Source organism: Centruroides sculpturatus, unplaced genomic scaffold (genome assembly GCF_000671375.1).
Source record: "Centruroides sculpturatus isolate CEXI.00-Female unplaced genomic scaffold, Cexi_2.0 scaffold506, whole genome shotgun sequence".
In the NCBI taxonomy this organism is placed as follows: Eukaryota; Metazoa; Arthropoda; class Arachnida; order Scorpiones; family Buthidae; genus Centruroides; species Centruroides sculpturatus.
In genome coordinates, this window is record NW_019384672.1 from 86,946 (window position 1) to 107,579 (window position 20,634).

The 20,634-nt window shown below is 28.4% G+C and overlaps 1 protein-coding gene across 1 annotated transcript; it reads left to right on the forward strand.

Moving 5' to 3' along the window:
* The first annotated feature begins 1,507 nt into the window (after positions 1-1,507).
* LOC111626743 (corticotropin-releasing factor receptor 2-like) lies at positions 1,508-19,989 on the forward strand. The gene is made up of 11 exons (XM_023370232.1): positions 1,508-1,565; positions 13,695-13,820; positions 13,903-13,994; positions 16,307-16,410; positions 16,496-16,625; positions 16,701-16,857; positions 16,942-17,072; positions 17,145-17,230; positions 18,928-19,063; positions 19,144-19,185; positions 19,690-19,989. Exons 1-11 carry the CDS (start codon positions 1,508-1,510, stop codon positions 19,960-19,962), a joined length of 1,335 nt encoding a protein of 444 aa, XP_023226000.1. The 3' UTR covers positions 19,963-19,989.
* Positions 19,990-20,634: the final 645 nt, after the last annotated feature.

Sequence of the window (20,634 nt, forward strand, 5' to 3'; positions counted from 1 at the left end):
AATTAAATTAATTAGTTTCCGACTCGTCTAAGTATGTTTAATTTAATATAAAGGAATTTCTTAATTAAAAATTATTTTCTCCATTCAAAAACTTATGTTTATTTTTAATTAATTTCTTCGTTATTTACTTATCTAACAGCTTTTTTTTTCAACTGCTTAATAGTGTAAACGTTTCAGTGTATTGAACAAAAGTAATGTCTAGTTGAACAGCATTAAACAACCTTTAATTCAGTAGCGTAACTAGAACATATATTGAGGGGAGCCCAATTAGAATTTACAAGTGTACATTCACCCTTGTATTCACTGTAAATGTGGTCACTACAGCTGTTAATGAATGAAAAATAAACTCATAGATAATACATATATGTGTATACAACTACGTTTGCCACATTCAAATCTTTCTCCTATACTTATTTGATATTTATTTATGTACAAAAGTGAGTGCCTACACACCAGATTACCCTACAGTCTGCATGTATAAATTGTCAAACGTGTAGAGAATCTGCAGATATTTTCCACGTAAAGAATACCGAATTTCTTATTTATTTCCACTCCTTTCCACACTTTTTTTGGTGTTATAAGCTAATAAATGTGCAATTTTAATATAAACACGACAAAAATTTTAAATTATTTCAGTTCAAATTAGATTTAAATCAAGTAAATTTAACGTTATAAATTGTTTTCTACGTATAAACAATAAAGAAAGTTATATGTCTCATAGACTTTATTTCTTTATATATTTTTTTTTTTGGTTAAACTTTCTAAAACTTTAAATGCATTTAAATTAAATTTATTTATAAATTATACATATTGGATCTATAACGTAATTTAATTCAGAATAAATATGTTGTTCCAATTGTTTTTTATTTATTTATTTATTTGTTGAATTTTAAATGTCAACATCTACAAAACTTTTACATATAAATTTGTATATGGACTCTTCATATCTTTGAATTTTAAGTAAGCCATTTAGAGTTCGTTGAATTTATCTATTTTTTTTTTACTGTTTTCTAGTGGGAATGCTTTCCCATCAGACGTATTCTACTGTTTTCTTTTTAGATTTCTGTAAGAATATTTGTAGAACCTCCATGTCTTATCTAAATGGAGGATTTCTAATATACAGTCGACCCCCCCCTATAACACTGTTGATTTTTCCGTTTTATATGAATTCCATGTTGTACGAGTCACGTAGATTTTACAAATGCTCACGTATTTGTAAAATCTAAGTGACTCGTACAACATGAAATTCATATAAAACGGAAAAATCAACAGTGTTATGGGGGGGCCGACTGTAAACTAACATAAAAGGATCTAAAATCTTGCTGATCCCCTGACAAATCGCCCATTGCTGATTAACATGGGTACAGGTTTCAACATACAGAATGTGTCAACAATATTCAGACACCATATCAATATAGGCCTTTTTTTTCACTCGGATGCTGGTGGCCCAATGGGGTAGTGAACTTCAGGAAGGCCACCTCTAAAAGGGGAGATGGAGTAAAGAAAGATGTTAATGATATCCTGCATAAAGGAAGGAGATGAAGAAATTGATGAAAGAACGAGATGTAATTCCCTCATCAGAACAATCTGGAGATCAATCATCAGTTAATTTATAGAATTATTAATTTCATTTATTAGATTTAATTAAAAAAATAATAATATTTTATCACTACTATTTTCTTGTTCTTTGAAGCAAAAATCTACGAATAAAAAATATTTTTAATAAAAATTTTATATGTTTATAATATAAAACAAATGTAGATATTACAGATATTTTATATAAATAAAATAAGAAAAGTTATTTCCAAAAGTCTTATTGATTTATAAAATATTCTACGGTATGAAAAAGTAATATGTCAACGTCAATAATAGTTTTGAAGGGTATAAAAACCACTTTTATCGATATAAATTTCATACAAATTTATTTTCTGAATAATTTAAAAATATAAATATATTATTTCTTTATTCTTATACTTGCCATATCTATAAGCTTAGGCTATTTATTACTTTTAATAATTTATACACCGCTTCAATTCTAGTTTTAGCAGTTTAAATTTATCATTTATAGTCTTTATAGCATTTTATTTCAATGTTTTGAATTTATCATCATCTTCCTCATGCTCCAGAATCTTCTTAAATCAAAGCCTTCAATCGTGTTTTCTCTTTCCACAATCTTCATCTTAATACTTTCTTGGTGTTCCTTTTATTTTCCTGATATTCCTTATTATCTAATTACCCTGTTATTTTTCAATATTTTTAAAAATAAAAATAAAACAAATATTGTTTAAATTTACATTATTGTATAAACAATAATTAATAAATTCCTTGCTTATCTTTCTAAAAATTTATATATATTTTTACTTTATGTAAACACCTAAAACTTTTTATACCTATAAATTTTATATATGAGCTTTTGTGTCATCATATGCAACTTTTATATTGATTTTTAAAGGAAAATATGCCATTTATCTTGGTAATTTTTCACATATTTTACACTTCAGTATTTTTCTGCTCCTCATTTTGTCTCTCTGACATTTTGACATTCGATTTTCTGGTGACTTTATGTTTTGATTGTTCACCGTTTTGTATATCCTTTATATAAACTTTCACAAGTAAAGTTGACCAAAAAAGATACAGAGGTATGAGTTTTCTACAGTTTGATATAATACATTAAAGGATGGATTAGTGAAATAAGAAGTTCACGAAATAGTTGTGTGCAGTGAGTGACGTGTTCTAAGGAGCATAATCTGTGAAAAAAACTGAATACGTTTGTGTAATTTTCATCAAAACTGGCTACTCATGGACTTTTTCATTCAGTTCTTCAGAGTAATTATCTCTTATAGTATTTATTTTATCCCTTGATATTATGTAGGCCTATACTTGAGCTAGTAAAGTTATTCAGCAAAGACAGAGAATGTATTTAAAGTTCTAAAAGTGAAGGCATCTTCAGGAAAAATCGATAAAAGAAAGATTAAAGGATGATTAGATATTGAATTTAGAATGGTTACTTACTTAATTTCGTTGAAATTTCTTAATTTTTTTACTTCATATAAGATTAATGTATATAAAAAAATCAAATTTATATCAAAAAATATACGAAATGAACTCAATAAACTATATCTTTATTCTTCAAAATTAATTTACTTAAAGTGCATCCACCTACAACGTATAATTTTGTTTATATCAGATTGCTTATCCACAGAAAACGGTCTGATCGATATTTAAAACAAATAACTTTAGTTAAAACACCTGACAAACCTCAGGAAATTAACATTAAATCTCAAATTTTAGAACAGTTTATATAAATTTGCCTATATTATTGACTATAAAATACAATTTTAAATTATTATTATTTATTTTAATTTGTGAAAAGTTATTATTAAGTTTCTCACAGTTTTAATTAGATTACTGTTTAGGTGTTTAAGAATCTGTAAACAATTTCCTAGTATTTCCCATTGGAATGAAGTATCACACGAATCAAAATATTGCCTTTGTAAAATTGAATTATTTTCTAGGGGAAAAATGAAATGATTTTTATATAATATTACTAATTTAAGCACGAAAATACCACTTTTTTTATAAATAGTTTTACGATCAGTCGATTATAATTCATGTTAAATAATAATTTTAATTAATTTTTATATCTATAATTTACTTTTAATTAATTAGAATTAAAAGTACTGTAAACACAGAATAAATCTGGTAAAGTTTTTTACACGACTTTCGCTGGAAGAGAAAGTTAAAGGGTGCAGAAAGTTCGATAATTATTAATTTAATTTATAAAAGTTTAAAATAAGGCACAAGTGTTCTTTGAGGGGTAAAGGTGAAATTTTTTTTCAAATAATTGTAAATGATAATAACGAGTTAAATTTTATTGCGTCTGACCCACTCGAGTTACGTATGACGTTCTCCTCTATCAACCCTTGATTTATAATCGCCAAAATGTATTAGCATCGATGAATTACATAAAAAATATATCTGCCAAATTTTAAGATTTTCGGTTCATGGATTCCTGAGATATAAAGCAAAATACAGGCGAACACATATAAACACAGACATAAACAGAAGCACAAACAAAAACACAAGAATACACACAAGCACGACAAAAAACAAGCACAAATACGATCAAAACAAGCTCAAACTCTAACAAAACAAGCTCAAACTCGAACAAAACAAGCTCAAACTTGAACAAAACATGCTCAAACACATAATTCTGAACTGTTAATACTACTTTCAAAAAAGGTCTTTCTGCATTTATACAGTCTTCCAGTGGTCGAGTACATGAAACCATTAAATATTCCACGATAGTCGTGGGTTCGCACCTGACCACAGTGCTGGATAAGTGGATTTTTCTGGGTTTATCGTATGCTTAACACACTTAAATAGATGACACTTTCTGATAGATAGTTCTCACTATAACTTAACAGACCCATGACCTGGCCGAACTTACGATAGGCCTTAAAATAGCCCTTTTTAATGCCCATCGAGTGAAAGAAGTCAATACTTTTATTTTATTTCTGTATAATTAAGTAATTTATTTATTCATTATTTATTTACATTATTTTTACATCAGCTATTTACTTTCACTTCTCAACCTTCGTTTTCAAAGTCATCGCGAAATTTTAGAGTACATGAATAAATTATTATAATTATTACTATTCTTAAAAAAAGCATAATAAATTTTAACATTTTAATAAATTTTATATATATTTCGAATATATTACACAAATAAAATCAATTTATTACCTTAATAACTGATAAATTTGACAGCTTTTCAATGAGTAGATTGCCAGTGCGTAGTTCACAATCTACTGGTTGAAAAATCAAAAGTTCAAGGTCACGTAACAAATTTTTTTTTCTTACAAATAATTGTTTAATTTTTCACAATTAATTTAATGATGTAATACTGTTAATGAAGCTTAACGTATAATCGAAAAGTAAAACAGAATTTTCTGAAGTAATTACAAACATTGCTATTGGGAATATTTTCAATTTGTTAAACAACACACATAACCTGTAAAACACGTACAAATTCGTTAAATTTTACTACATTTTGCAAGTGTTAATGTATAATTTATTTTCAAATTATGACTAAATATAGTACACATAAAAAAAGTACAGTTTAAAAATTCTACAACGTAACCGATGTTTGATCAAATTATGATTAATGAATGTTTAAAACAAATGATTTTCGAGAGAAAATCTTGATTAATTCTTGTTTAATTTCTTCGAAAATTGAGTTTAGGAGTGTTCAAAATAACGTTAAAGTTTCAGATCAATTAATTATAAAGGCTAAACGACTGAAAGTTTCATCAGTTTGCAATTTAAAATTGAAACATTCCATATTGTAGCAACAGAAATGTAAAAAACTATTGAATTGTAAACTGATACTTCAGATAATCTAACTTAACTTAACCTAGCCTGCCTCTTTGTGCTCACTGAGCGGTAAGAGGCCTAAAACCAGAAAAAAACCTAACCTAGCCTGCCTCTTTGTGCTCTCTGAGCGGCAAGAGGCCTAAAACCAGAAAAAAACCTAACCTAGCCTGGCCTATTTGTGCTCTCTGAGCGGTAAGGGGCCTAAAACCACAAAAAACCTAACGTAAACTTACCTAACCTAACCTAACCTATCAGTTTTTGAATATAAAGGTTTTTCTCGTGTATTTTAAAATCGAGATGATGATAATTCATGATGCTGATTAGTAGTACGAAAGTATGACGTACTAAAAGTGAAATACAGTAGACCCCTATAAAATGGGTTCCTATAATTACGATTCCTATAAGATAGCGAAAAAATTGCGACGGTATCCGTAAAAAAACGGTAAAAAACTCCTATAATTACGTAAAACGTCATCGGGAAGCCGAACTACTTTCCGCGCCGTCAAGCGCCACGCTACGGAGAGATTACTATCGTCTGTACAGTATTATATATAAATTAGATATTGTATATATAATTATATATTAACTTAATTTATTGTAACTTTATTATAATTATATATATATTTTCCGCCGTCTAGCGCTACGCTATGGGGAGTTTAGGCGAACTAGCGTCTGTACAGTATGTAAATTAGGTACCGTAAGTCTAATACAGTACTGTAATTTTATACATTTCTTGTGAAAGAAACATTTCTTATTCAACGGCGATTAAAATTATTTATATTAATGATGTCTCCAAAGTTCAACGAAGTTTTCGCAGAAAAATAACATCAGAAATCGCGGCCGCGGTTTGCTGAGTTGTTCCGCGACGAAAACAAGCTTTAGCAATGGCGATGTCGAATGGTGCACACTCGGTAAGTAATCCTACAATTTTTTGTTTATAGCGTAGTTTATACGGATTATTTTCAAAAAAATATATACGTATTTTGGAAATGTTGAGTAGAATTAGTCTAGAATCGATTAATTTTATGGAAGAAAACCTTTCAATCAGCCGTAGTCCGTAAACTTGACACGTGTCGGGCTGTGATTGGAAGGACTTGTAAGAAATCGGATTCCTAAAGAATGGAACGTATCTACTGTCTTATAGGGGGTCGACTGTATATCTTCATTAGAAATGAGCATTCCATTTATTATTTCCAATGACATATCACGCCTTCGTGCTTTTAAATATTTAATATAACACTTCAAAAAGTTTTGGATGTTTTTCTACGAGTAAATATGCGAAATTTCGTAATAAACAACTTGACATTACCCTGACTTTACTCAGTTTGTATGAAGCAAACAGAAGAAAATCAACAATTTCGTTTTCCGTTTACAAACATTAACACAAATATTAAGAATTTAATTATCTTTATTGCTAGAATAATTATTTCATATTTTTTGCATTTTCTTCATATGTTATTCAAACGTTATATTTTTCTTTACATTAGAAACTTTTAATATTAATTTTCTATCTTATGGCATATGTTCTCCACAGTATTTACTTCCAGGACGTAGGTTCGTATCTTGCTTCAGGCATAATCTAGATTCCTGTTGATATATTATTATTATTTTGTAATAGATTCTTTACCACAGATGTAAATATTTTACTCATAAGTTTGCTTTTTAAAATAAATAATTTAAAAAGATTATTTATTCTATTAAATTATAAAATATTCATTAAATTACATGTTACCTTCACGTTTTCTCAGTGATCTACAAATTGCATTTTTTGTGAAAATCATTAAAGAATTTTTCTAAATATTTGCACAGACATCCAGTTATTTAAAACTTTTATAAAGTTCACTTTTAGAAACATAATAGAAGAAAAATTTGTTCACGGTTCAACTGTTCAGTGGCTTTTTCCAGCAATTACTCACCATATAGACGTATCCACATCCTTATCAAATTAAATCTTCCGCATCATTTGTTCAATCGAAGAAGGAAAGGAAAATCATCAATACTTGAATTTACTTCACTTACGTTTTTTAATAATTATTACTAACATCAAATGATTTGAGATAATTAAGAATTTAATTAATTAAATACATTTATAAAAATACTGTAAACGAACGTTGGAAGTGTTTAAATTTCATACCTTCACACCACTCTTCGGAATTTTATACTATATCTTGCTTATTTTACAGTATATTTTTNCAAAAAGTTTTGGATGTTTTTCTACGAGTAAATATGCGAAATTTCGTAATAAACAACTTGACATTACCCTGACTTTACTCAGTTTGTATGAAGCAAACAGAAGAAAATCAACAATTTCGTTTTCCGTTTACAAACATTAACACAAATATTAAGAATTTAATTATCTTTATTGCTAGAATAATTATTTCATATTTTTTGCATTTTCTTCATATGTTATTCAAACGTTATATTTTTCTTTACATTAGAAACTTTTAATATTAATTTTCTATCTTATGGCATATGTTCTCCACAGTATTTACTTCCAGGACGTAGGTTCGTATCTTGCTTCAGGCATAATGTAGATTCCTGTTGATATATTATTATTATTTTGTAATAGATTCTTTACCACAGATGTAAATATTTTACTCATAAGTTTGCTTTTTAAAATAAATAATTTAAAAAGATTATTTATTCTATTAAATTATAAAATATTCATTAAATTACATGTTACCTTCACGTTTTCTCAATGATCTACAAATTGCATTTTTTGTGAAAATCATTAAAGAATTTTTCTAAATATTTGCACAGACATCCAGTTATTTAAAACTTTTATAAAAGTTCACTTTAGAAACATAATAGAAGGAAAATTTGTTCACGGTTCAACTGTTCAGTGGCTTTTTCCAGCAATTACTCACCATATAGACGTATCCACATCCTTATCCAATTAAATCTTCCGCATCATTTGTTCAATCGAAGAAGGAAAGGAAAATCATCAATACTTGAATTTACTTCACTTACGTTTTTTAATAATTATTACTAACATCAAATGATTTGAGATAATTAAGAATTTAATTAATTAAATACATTTATAAAAATACTGTAAACGAACGTTGGAAGTGTTTAAATTTCATACCTTTACACCACTCTTCGGAATTTTATACTATATCTTGCTTATTTTACAGTATACTTTTTAAATAACATAAAAATAAATAATTATATTTTCTATGGAATCGATTTTATATTAAGAAATTTAATAAATCCGACAACGAGTTGCTTAACTTTCCCGGCAACATTTGGTTTAAAAAGTTTTTATATTTTTAATTATTATAAAATAATTACAGGAAGAGTTTCTATGGGAAACTGGCCCCTATTTAGATGTTACAAAGTGAAAGAAACTCGAAAAACTCCACGTGCCAGTCCGTTGCACGAATTTACGAGGCACGAATCCAACTACAAAGGCACTGCCGAGGCACGAACCCAACTACAAAATTACATTTCTATAGACTAATTTAAAGTAGATTAGGTTATGAATATGTAAACAGATATTATTTTATTAATATGCATATGAATTTAATTATAACACTGCAATTTACATTTATACATATTGAAGATTTAATTATCCATATTGGATACAGTATGTTAATTATGCGAATTTAGCTCATTAAATTAATTTGTCAACAAATATTGTACATAGAAATTGTTTCAAGGAAATCATAATAATATATTAGCATCTATAATTTTAATTATTATACTTGAAAACGTATAGGAATGCCATGAAGTTAGGGACTTTTCCTGTATGTATGAATGTTAGCGCGTATGAAGGCAAGTTTTTAACCTGTTTAAAGCTTATTAACCCCCGTGTATTTTGTCGAAAATTTCTGAAATTATGCATGGAGGATTGTGTATTTATGGGCATTGATGCCGTTAATTAAATTTTGATGGTTAAAGGTCGAGGGGAGAGATGGAGAGGGTTGTGTGTAATATCTCGAGTGGGGTCGGACTTAATAAAGTTTTTATTACTTGTTAGTATTTATAATTGTTTTTTATGTCATCTTTACCCTGAAAATTAAGCTTTTTGTGATTTTATCAGATGGCGTCACGTACAATTTTAACTTTTTTTGCCGGGAAAGTCATACAACTCGTTAATGAACTTTTTATAATTGGTTGAATGTAGAACTCATTGTGCTTTCATTATTGGAGATTCGGCTTGTTTTTCGTCCAGTTTAATGTCTTATTAATTAATTAATCAACCATACCGAAGTTAAAATCAATAATGAATACGTCCATTGTCGCTTCCAAACACTAGCAAATCGACAATAAGAACCGAGTGATCGTAATTAAAATAATCAGTGTTCAGAGCTCTCTGCAAATTATACTGGTAGCCAAATTTTAACCAAATTTCGTGTACATACTGTCCTATGTATGCGGTTTCGATTTCCGTGAAAAATAAATGTAATTCAAAATTCATCCGCTAAAAGAAAAATTAGCGCTGCACTCTCCTTAATGTGTATATCAACTCTTTTAACGAATTTGTAGTATAAAAGGAGTGGAAAAACGTTCGAAATTCCCTAGTATTACAATTTTAAATTGAGTTTTTTTCTGTGTAAGGAAGTATCTCTGGTGTGTTAGAAACACGAGATTTTTTCCTAGTCTATACAATAAATCCGAATTGTGAGACAATAAAGACAGACACGCTTGCAATTTCTTAGTGAAGCGTGCAGTATTTGATAAAATAAAGGTAAATGTCTTGTGGTGAACACTTCAAACTTATAGGGTGATCATGTTACAATATAGGACAATTCACCATAAGGATTGCTTTTACAGGAAAATAACGGTTATTGAGTAAACTAAATAATTATAAAAGTAAGTGAGATAATTTATAAACCAGAAATTAATACAGTACAAGCCGAACCTGTGAACAACGGACACTAACTGGAACATAAAAAATGGCCGTTGTTCGTAGCACCTCGTTGTATATAGATTGAATAGTTTTTGCTTACCTGCAAAACACGGAAACTTACTAAACCAGAAAAATATGGGGCATCGTGCGATTCCGGTTTAAGCAGGTTTTTACTGTAATTCGTTATTTGTAAATAAATACATACTAAAACGTACGTATCCACGGATATATAGTAGAAGTTCGTTAATCCGGCACATGTGAGCAAGTCTGAGACAGGATTATCGAAAATTTCGGATTAACGAGTTGCAAGTATTATAAGTCTTGTAGCTTGTGACTTGAAATTTGAATGGAACAAAGCACGAACGTTGCAGACATTGTTTTAATTAGTCATAGTATATGAATATACTGCGTTAAGACTAATAAAAAGACAATTTTTAAACAATAGAGCTTCATTTTTAATACATATATCGAACAATTACAGTAAAACCTGTCTAATACGGAACCGAGAACCTGTTCAAAACGGAAACCTACCAAACCACGCGATTACGGTTTATACAGATTTTACTGTATTAAATTTAATCACGTAAAAAAAAGGTATAAAATTGGTTATAAAATTCATGTAAATAAGAAGAAAATTAATAGTGGAAAAAACAATAAAATTGATTAATACCTTAAAGTTGATAAAGAATTAAAAAAATAAATTGTGATGCATTCATATTTAATTCTCTAATTAATTTTTATTTAAGAAAATAAATATTTACAAGCAATTTTCATTGTAAATTATTCAATTTATTCATGAACTAATGAATAATTAAAGAAGAATTACAATACTTTTCAAACAATAAATAAAGTTCGGTATATACTTCGGCTGTACATGATATTTTCCTTCTGTTTAAAAGTTTATTAATTAATAAATTATAAAACAATATAAAAATTTTAATTAAAAAAAGTTAATTTGTTTATAAGTGAATTGGAGATTGTTTATAGATTCGAACCACTCAACACGGTAATCTGATTAGTGAGGAAATGTCATATAGAATACTCCTATTAATTGTTTTGAAAATATAACTGATCAAAGAGAAACTTTCATTAGTTTTTATGCTAGAAATAATTAAAGGTTTGGTTCTTAATTTTATTTAAAATAAATATTAGTTTTCTTTAAATCTTAACGTATATTACAGTTTATTTTCGTCAACAAATTTTCTGTCATTTCAATTCCGTTTGTAAGAAAAAAAGTTTGAGTTAATTTGATTAATGGGTGTAATAAATATATACATAGACATTGTTTATGTAGGGTCAAAGGAAAGTTTCGTACTCTGTGTTGTTCATAAAGATGTACACTAATGTACACTAAACTTTCAGTTAAGTGAATATTCTAATTTTTTGTCTAGGAGTTGTAATAGGTCGTGGGTTCGGACCTGACCAATGAGCTGAACACGTAAAATTTTCCTGATTTTTCACGTGTCTAAGATTTAAACAGGGCCATTTTTTCATTGTTTTACATATCTAGCAACTTAATTAAGGCCAGTTACTCATAGTTTCACGTGTCTAGCACCTAAATGGGAACTAGTGAATCGTAGTTTCACGTGTCTAAATCTACATAGGGGTCTTTTTCTCATAGTTTTAAGAGAAAAAGACCCCTATAGGGACCGGTTTCTCATAGAAATTCTCCTAGTAGGCACCTCTCTTCGGCAGATCTCCATTAAAATGAAACACCAAACTATATATAAGTTTGTATTTTTCTCTTGCAATATATATATATTTTTTCTTTGTTATTTATTTGTATCATTTATCATTTTCGAAATATAAAATATGTTTGGTCCTATATTTTATTATAGCAACTATATATCAGAATTTATTTGCAAAATTTATATACATATATTCGGCATAGATTCTCAAATTTCATGTATGTAAATGAACAACAAAATAAACTTTTATTTATATTTTATACTGGAAAAAAGTCGAAGAAGATCATATTCTGTTCATTCTTAGTCATAATTTAAATAAATATATTTTTTGTTTCTTTCTTAATTTTATTTTAAAGTATGAAATCTGATTGCTTTCGTACCAACAGATGCTTGCAGCACTATAAGCATTCCTCTCATTGATTCGGCTCAACAGTAATATATATATATATAATAGAAAGTCTGTATGTCTGTTCTCTGTACACGCTTGATTAAATAATTTTTGAGTAATTTTACTTATATATTAGTTAAGGATTTTTATTAAATCTTCCTTTCTATAAGCCTCAAGGTTGGTTTCCTTAATAATTAGGTCTATTATGGACTAGGCCAAGTCTAGTCTCTTACTATCAAGATTGAATCTGATCATTTTTCTCACTTTACATTGTGAAAATTCTTCTATAAAGCAATATTTTCTTTCTATCTGAAGCAAATAGTACTTGATTTCTATTGGAAACAATGTAAAATGTACTAATTCTTGCATTGTTTCTAACACCACAACAGCAATTTCATTATATAAGTGAGAAATTCTTACTATTTCCATTAAAATATATAATAAAGTACGATAGGTTCTTATTTATACGTATAAAATAATTTAATTAAAACAAATTAAATTCCTGTAATTACTTTCTTTATGGAACTTCATAAATTCTTTAACTAGAATTAATAATCATTAATATATAATTATTAGTCGTAAAATTCCGAACTGTTATCGAAGTATGTTCAGTACTGTTTATTGAAGTTTATTCGTTGAATTTCAAGGTAATTCATGAACTATTGTAACTAATTGTACAAGTCGACCCCCCTGTAACACTGTTGATAATTCCGTTTTATATGAATTCCATGTTGTACGAGTCACTTAGATTTTACAAATACGTGTGCCGGGCTGTGAACGTCTCGTGTATTTGTAAAATCTAAGTGACTCGTACAACATGGAATTCATATAAAACGGAATTATCATATAGGGGGGTTGACTTGTATATGTAACTAAAAGGGAGGGAGGAAGTCAATGGTAGTTGAAAAATTGCACAGTCAATAGCCAATCGCTTACTTTATAATTATAAAAATTAATTAATTATAAACTAAATCCAAGATTATAAGATAATTTTATTAAATTTACTTGTTACTTTAGCGAATTACATAAAGTTAAGAAGGTAAAAATACGAGTTTTTTTGGGAGTATACTAAAGAAATTGTGCGTAAAATAATGGAGATTTGACGTATTATTTCTTTATTTTATTGATATTAATAGCAATTGATGAAAACCAATTCGTCTGTTTTCAGTCTTTGAAGCATAGTATTTTGACAATGATAAATGATCATGCTTACTGATAAGACACGAAGCAAACCACGAAGACATTCAATATAACAACACTAGAGGAAACTTCATTTTTTTCTATATTTTTTACTTTGTGATTTATTTCTTTTTCCAACATTCTTCTAGGAAAAAAAATTTATTTTCGGTACAATTATAATTTCGTATCAATAAAATATCACTATTAATAGGGACTTTTTGTGAAGCTGCTTGGGATAAGTTGTATTGTTGGCCTCCAGTTCCTGCAGGAGAAGTTGTAAGAAGATCATGCAAAAGAATATTTTCTACTCCACAAAATTTCTGGATGGAAAATAAAGGTTTTTTTTTTTTTCTAGACGTTTTTCTAAACATAAAATAAAAACAAAGCTAGAAAATACATTAATATTTATGTGTTTTCAGATCCAGTTGCTTACAGAATATGCAACCATACAGGTCAGTGGCTTTGGGGTAACTGGACAAATTATAGCGAATGCTTAATTTCATTTACAAATGTAAGTTATTAATTATATTTATAAGGTTTACTGAATGTTTTTATGCATAAATAATTAAATATTTTAGTGTTTATATAAGTTATTTTTAACGATAGATATACATTTATAAGGCTTGATGTAAGGAGTAAGAACCTGGAAAATAAATAGAAATAAAGTAAATTAGTTGCATAGTATTTACTTTTAAAGTAGAAAATAATCTTATTTAATTTTCTCCTATAATATTCTTCATAAACACATGTCGATAGGCTTTCCTGAAATCATTTGTTTTCATTCCTAAATTGTTATCTTATCTCAGAATGGTTTGGGATTGGGGACCATATCATCCGAACCAGTGATCCGATTTTCCTGAAAATTTCCAGAAATATTTCTCCTTAATATAGAAATCATCGTGCAAAATTTCATAAATTTTCGACAAAAAGAACAGCAGTTATTTAACTTTAAAAAATCATATCCTCAAAGTAACTTTTTTGCATTTCTGTATGTTTTAAGGTTCTAAAGTGCCTCTTTCGATCGATCGTAATTCTTTTCTTCTGTTATATAACAACCGGAAAAAACTTGAATAATAATAAATAAATAATAAGATACTGTTCTAAAAAATAATACTTTTTTTTATGTCTGACCTTTTTCTAAAATAAATTGAAAACTATTACATTAATCAAACACTGCTTGTCACCTGCAAACTCTTATTTATGCGTTGTCTTTTATGCAGATATTCTTTTACTTTATTATAAATTTGTAAAGAAAACTAAGTAATTTTTTTGTAGAAAGAAAAGTACTTCCTTCCACTTCTTTCTTCTTATGATAAAGCATCTTCTCTTCACTCATACAAGATCGATGAAAGAGACATCCTTCAAGTTTATGATTGTTTCTTTCTTTTTTTTACCTCCCTCTTTTATTTTACTTTTTATCAACATTTATTAATAAATTATAAGGAAAAAAACACTTTATATTCAGTGTAAAAAAACATAATTCTTTGTAGTTTTAATTACATAAAGGAGAGTTTTGTCAAAGTTTGTTATTGATAAAATATCCTGAAACCAAATTACTGAGTGGTAAAACAATTTTTTTTTTTCTAGATTTAATTAAATATTTTCCCTTTAAAATCATTAGTAATACATGTTTATAAGTAATATACACTCGAGTGTTTCTAATTTAATTTAATTTTACACAAACTTAACTATATATAATATCAATTTTCTACACGAAGGACAATGTGAAATAATATGTTATATTTAATCTACGTAATATATAAAAGTAGGGAAAAGTTTATGAAGTTAAAAAGTAAGTTTGATATTTCTCAATCAACTAAAATCAACCGAAGATATCAAATCTCCTGATACCAAAAAGTAGAATGAGGAGATGGAACGTTAACCTCTCCATGTTTCTTTCAAAAGAAACTGATGTGATAAATAACTTCCTCTTTATAAAAGTAACGATCTTAAATAAAATAAGCGTGAAAGATCGTAAAACAAAGTTTATTTCAAAAGTAAATGGATTGAATCAATTCCTTACTACAATAGAACTTAACTAATTCAGTTTATTTCAAGAATTTTAACTTACAAAGTTAACTCTTTTTCTGTTAAAGAAACTTTACTTTTTTCGGTAGTTTTTTTTTACATATACAGTCGAACCTCTAAACGACGGACACGGAAGAAAACATAAAAAAAATTGACGTTATTTAGAGGTTAACAAGAAACGTTCCCTAAAAAGAATGGCCGCTGACGTGCATTACCAGCAATAAAATTACTTTACCTTCATGAATTTTCCTCTTTTAAAATCTTTCCTGTAAGAGGGCTTTTTATCTATAATCATTGCGGAGTTTGAAGGCCCACAATAGTCTCTATTGTGGCTTACAATTGCCGAGTTTTGAGAGACAGATGTTCCATTAAAAATTCCTGAAGAATTGTTCATCCGGATCCACAGAACAGTAGGCTGATCTGGTTATCACATGCCATTGATGTAACACTTCTTATAGAAGTCCGGCATTAGATAATCCTGTATTTTTAATAATATGGTACTGTTTATTGATAAATTATAAGGGCTTAGACTGTTCCCATAAAGTTTTCTATATCTAGTCTCAATTTTAATCTGTCTAACTCAGTTTAATAAAGGAAAACCAGGCAGCCAGACGGACAAATGAAGGGAATGTTTACGTATACAATTGCAAATCGTTCTCGCCTTTGTAAACTTATACGTATGTTAATAATTCTTCAGGAAGAAATAATTATAATCTTAAATATTAGAATAATAAATTTATGGGTTTGTTTAAAGGAAAAAAAGCTTAAGAAGAAATTTAAAAAAATTTTTTCCAGAAAGAACCTAAAGGAAGATTATCAGTCAGTTACATTCTGTTCATTGGATCGTTTTTATCTTTAATATTATTAGCAATTACGTTATTTATTTTTACATATTTTAGGTAAGTAAATTTTTTAAACTAAATCAGACAAATATTGAAATAATATATGCAAATTTATATATTTATATATATATATTTTAAACAGATCTCTTCATTGCTCCAGGCTTCGAGTACACAGAAATTTAGTTGTTGCTCTGATAATTCATTCGTTTTTATTAATGATTATCTCTTTGCCAATTTTATTTGAAAATTCTATACCTTCTTATCACGGTTTGGTAAGTAAATATTTAACATATTTGTAATAAAAAACTCATTTATTTATACAGTAAAACACTGAATTATTACTATAGGATTGGTTTTGTAAGACGTTACTGACATTAAAAATGTATGCTGCAACTGCAAGCGTTAACTGGATGTTTGTTGAAGGATTGTTACTTTACAGCAGCATTTCTGTCTTCGTTTTTCAACAAGATCCACCATTTAAATTATATTATTTTATAGGATGGGGTAAGCATTACTTTTCGAATATATTTACAAGGGTATTTTCTTTGTTATAAGATTTTTTCACTTACCATAAACTACATAATTTAGTTACTCCAGGGATATTCGTTGTATCGTGGGCAATATTTATGGTATTTCATCTAGAAACACCATGCTGGAGAGGATACGGTAGATTGCCTTATATATGGATTGTTACTGGACCAATGATAACTGCTTTAGTGGTAAGATTTTCGCATTTAATTACATAATAGTATAGTTTAATTTTAATTAATATTTTAATTATATTTAATTAGGTGAATACAATTTTCCTGTTCACAATAGTTCGCATCTTAATCACTAAAATTCGCGCTACTGTTTCGATAGAAACTAAACAAGTCAGGTGAGTAATTTAGTAAATCTTTATAAATTATGTTCAACAATTAAAAATATTTATAAATTTAATGATTAATGGGCTATTAATACGAATATTTACCGTCAACGAGGTGAATCGGGTTCGTTTCCTATACAAGCTACTCATTCAGAATGGGATTAACCTATACGTTAATTAAACTACGGGGCCCCAAGTTATAAGAGGCCTCGTTCTATTCACAAAAAACAATTCTACTATTTACCCATTATATTTGGAGGAAGGGCCTCTCGAATGTTTAGCGACGTAAGGCTGGCAAGTCGAAATCCAGCTTCACAAATTAAATAAAGTCGCAAATAATAAAATTTTTGAAGAGATTTGGATAAATGTAAATACGATAAAATTCTGTTATTTGTTCGATATTTATTGGTAAATTTTTAGTGAAAATTACTTCGTCCATAGTACGAAGAAATAACAGTGTTTAAGGGCAATACAAGAAATAACGTTACTGTAAAGTGGTTTAAAAGAAAAAAAATGCTATTTTTGTAAAAATAGAAAGAAGAAATCCCCCTGAATTGTAAAAAATAGTTTTTCAATAGAATCCGATTTTTTGGATAAAAATAGTAACGATAAAGTAACAGATAATTCAATAAAGCTGAATAAAAATAGAAAGTGTAAAATTGTTTCATTGATAGCTGGATTCAATCAATTTTCTAACAATATAAATGTAAAACGATTTTTATTTAGTTAAAGTCATTTATTTTTCTCTTAAAAACTAAAAAAAAAAATTGAGTTAATCGTAGTTAAAACGTAGAGTATGTCAATGCTCAATGTTTAATAAATCTAGGAATTGGTACAGGTCGATGAGATATGTATTTTTATGGTTTCTCTGCTATATATAACAGAGGGGAAGTATGGCAATTGGTAAAATAAATGACCACCTTTCAATATTTTTAAATTTATAGACTTGAGATCTTGAAAGTGCAAAAAAACATTTGGGGATTTTTCTGTATGTTCCTGTGTGTTGCATATGTATGATGCTTTTTGTCGAAAATTTCTAAATTCTGCAGGAAGATTTGGGTATTAGAGGCATAGATGCTATTAAATTTTGGTGGTAAAGGTCGAGGGTATGGGGATATAGTCATATTTTGAGTGGAAACCCCCACAAGAGGCCGAGTGGATAAAAAGTTGGTCGTGGGTTCGCTTCTCTCCAACGGCTGACCCCGTAAGGTTTTCACGTTTGTATCACCTAAATAGGGCCAATTTTCCATAAAAGTCGTTCCGTGAGCTTGCCCACAACCGTAACTAAATAAACCGATCCCTAACAATTTCGAGTGGGATCGGGTTTAACGAAAATTTAACTCGTTATTATCATTTACACTTTTATTTTTCTTATAAAACTCATCTCTACCTTAAAAATTATTTATGAAGCAACCTAGAGTTGAAGATAACAAATTAAATGAGCTATAGCTTACGCTACTTCCTGACTTTTTCCTTTGGTGTATGAAACACGAGTTGAAACAATGGAAGAACTGTCCACTCGCTCTACTCGGAATGTCTCTCGGGAGGACTTTCTAAGGCCCCTATTTACGTGTTAAAAAGTCCGTTGCAGAGATGCATCTTTATTATGAAAGTCATAAAATGTTTTGGAATATAATAACTGATTCTATTTGCTTTAACATATTAAAAATCGAAAATTAAACTAATAAAAACGTTTTTTATTTGTCTAGGAAAGCAGTCAAAGCTACAGTTTTGTTGTTCCCTTTGCTGGGGATAACCCACTTGCTCTTCTGTATAAATCCACAAGACGATGGCTATTTAGAACAAGCTTACATGATTACAAATGCTCTTTTACAGTCTTGTCAGGTACAAAAAATTGTCGTAATATTTAAAAATTATTTTGAATTTTCTATGGTTTTTAATGATTTATTACGTATACAATTTAGGGGATATTCGTTGCGGTGCTCTATTGTTTTCTCAATTCTGAGGTAAATTTTATTCATATTACATGTTCTCAAACACTGGGTTTTTCAGGAAGAAAGGTAAATACTTTATGAAGTAAATGTACGTAACATGAAGATATGGCGATTTATTAATACAGAGGTATGTTTATATCAGAATTTAATGTATCAAGTGTTAAGATATCACATGCAGTGTACTGAAAGTGCAACTACAGCTGCTACAGTGTTAATGTTGCTGCTATAGTTGAACTAGCAGTCGATTGCATCTGATAATGATCCATGACAGGATGGAGTGATGGCATCAGAGATTGTCTAAGTTTTTGAGTGTAGTAAGTCACACTCAACACTTTGCAAAGAATATCACTACGTCTATCCACTTTTTTAAAAAAATCAGCTCATTTTCAAGCCCTCATAGACGGATTTCTTTCTTCTTGTATGGATTATCTTTCAAAGTATTTACTTTCCCTCTTGATACATCCTATATTAATAATATTAAATTGTTAATGTATTAATTTTAAATAATATATTTAGGTGCAAACAGCGTTAAAACAAACATATATTAAAGCTCTTCTGAGACGTCATCCCAATGTTCGTTGCCAAGTGGTGCCACAGGGATCTACAACTCACGTTTCACACGTTATGGATTCTTATGCCATCAGCAGCACAAAAGTCACTAAACAATCTCCATACAGACAACCAGGATCAAACAATATAAGATTCACTAATGATAACAATTATCGCGATCAAAATAATGGTAAATGCTCATACCCACTGCTTGAGACGTTTCAAATTTCAAATTCTTAGAGTTTTATCTAAAAATTCTGTTATATATCTGCTTAGAAATTTATTAATTTTTCTTTCTAATATGAAAACTGTGCGTTGATATTATACAAACATATCCAGTAATAAAATAAGATTTTTTTTGTTAATTTTTTATGGGTGTGTTAACATAATAATTAGTACAATTTAATGTACATATTTATGAATATATCTGAGAAATAAAATTACATTTTCTGTAATTCTATTATAAATCAATTTAATTATAATGTTATAGGCGTAATTATAACACTATCCGTTTATGTTCTACGTATACTATGTGTTTACACGTATATATTTTGTATGTAAATTGTAAAGATTAAGTGCCTTAAAGTAGAACAATAAATGTAATTTTTAGAAATAAAATATGTTCGTTTCAATGATACAATTAATTTTTTAAGCTTTAAAACAAAATAAAATTTAAAGAAATTTTTATATTTTCTCACTTTCATCATCATTTATAACCCCGCATGAGTGACATCCTCTTCATTTTAAACAATGGATGTTATCAGACTACTCCTTTTCACGGTGTATTTTTACTTTATCCTGCTTTTAAGTAATATATCATCTTCATTCTCCAACATTTGCATCTCGTGTATCATCTCCGTTCTCCCACATTTGCATCTTGCTTATCATCTTCCTTCTTCCACCACGCATCTT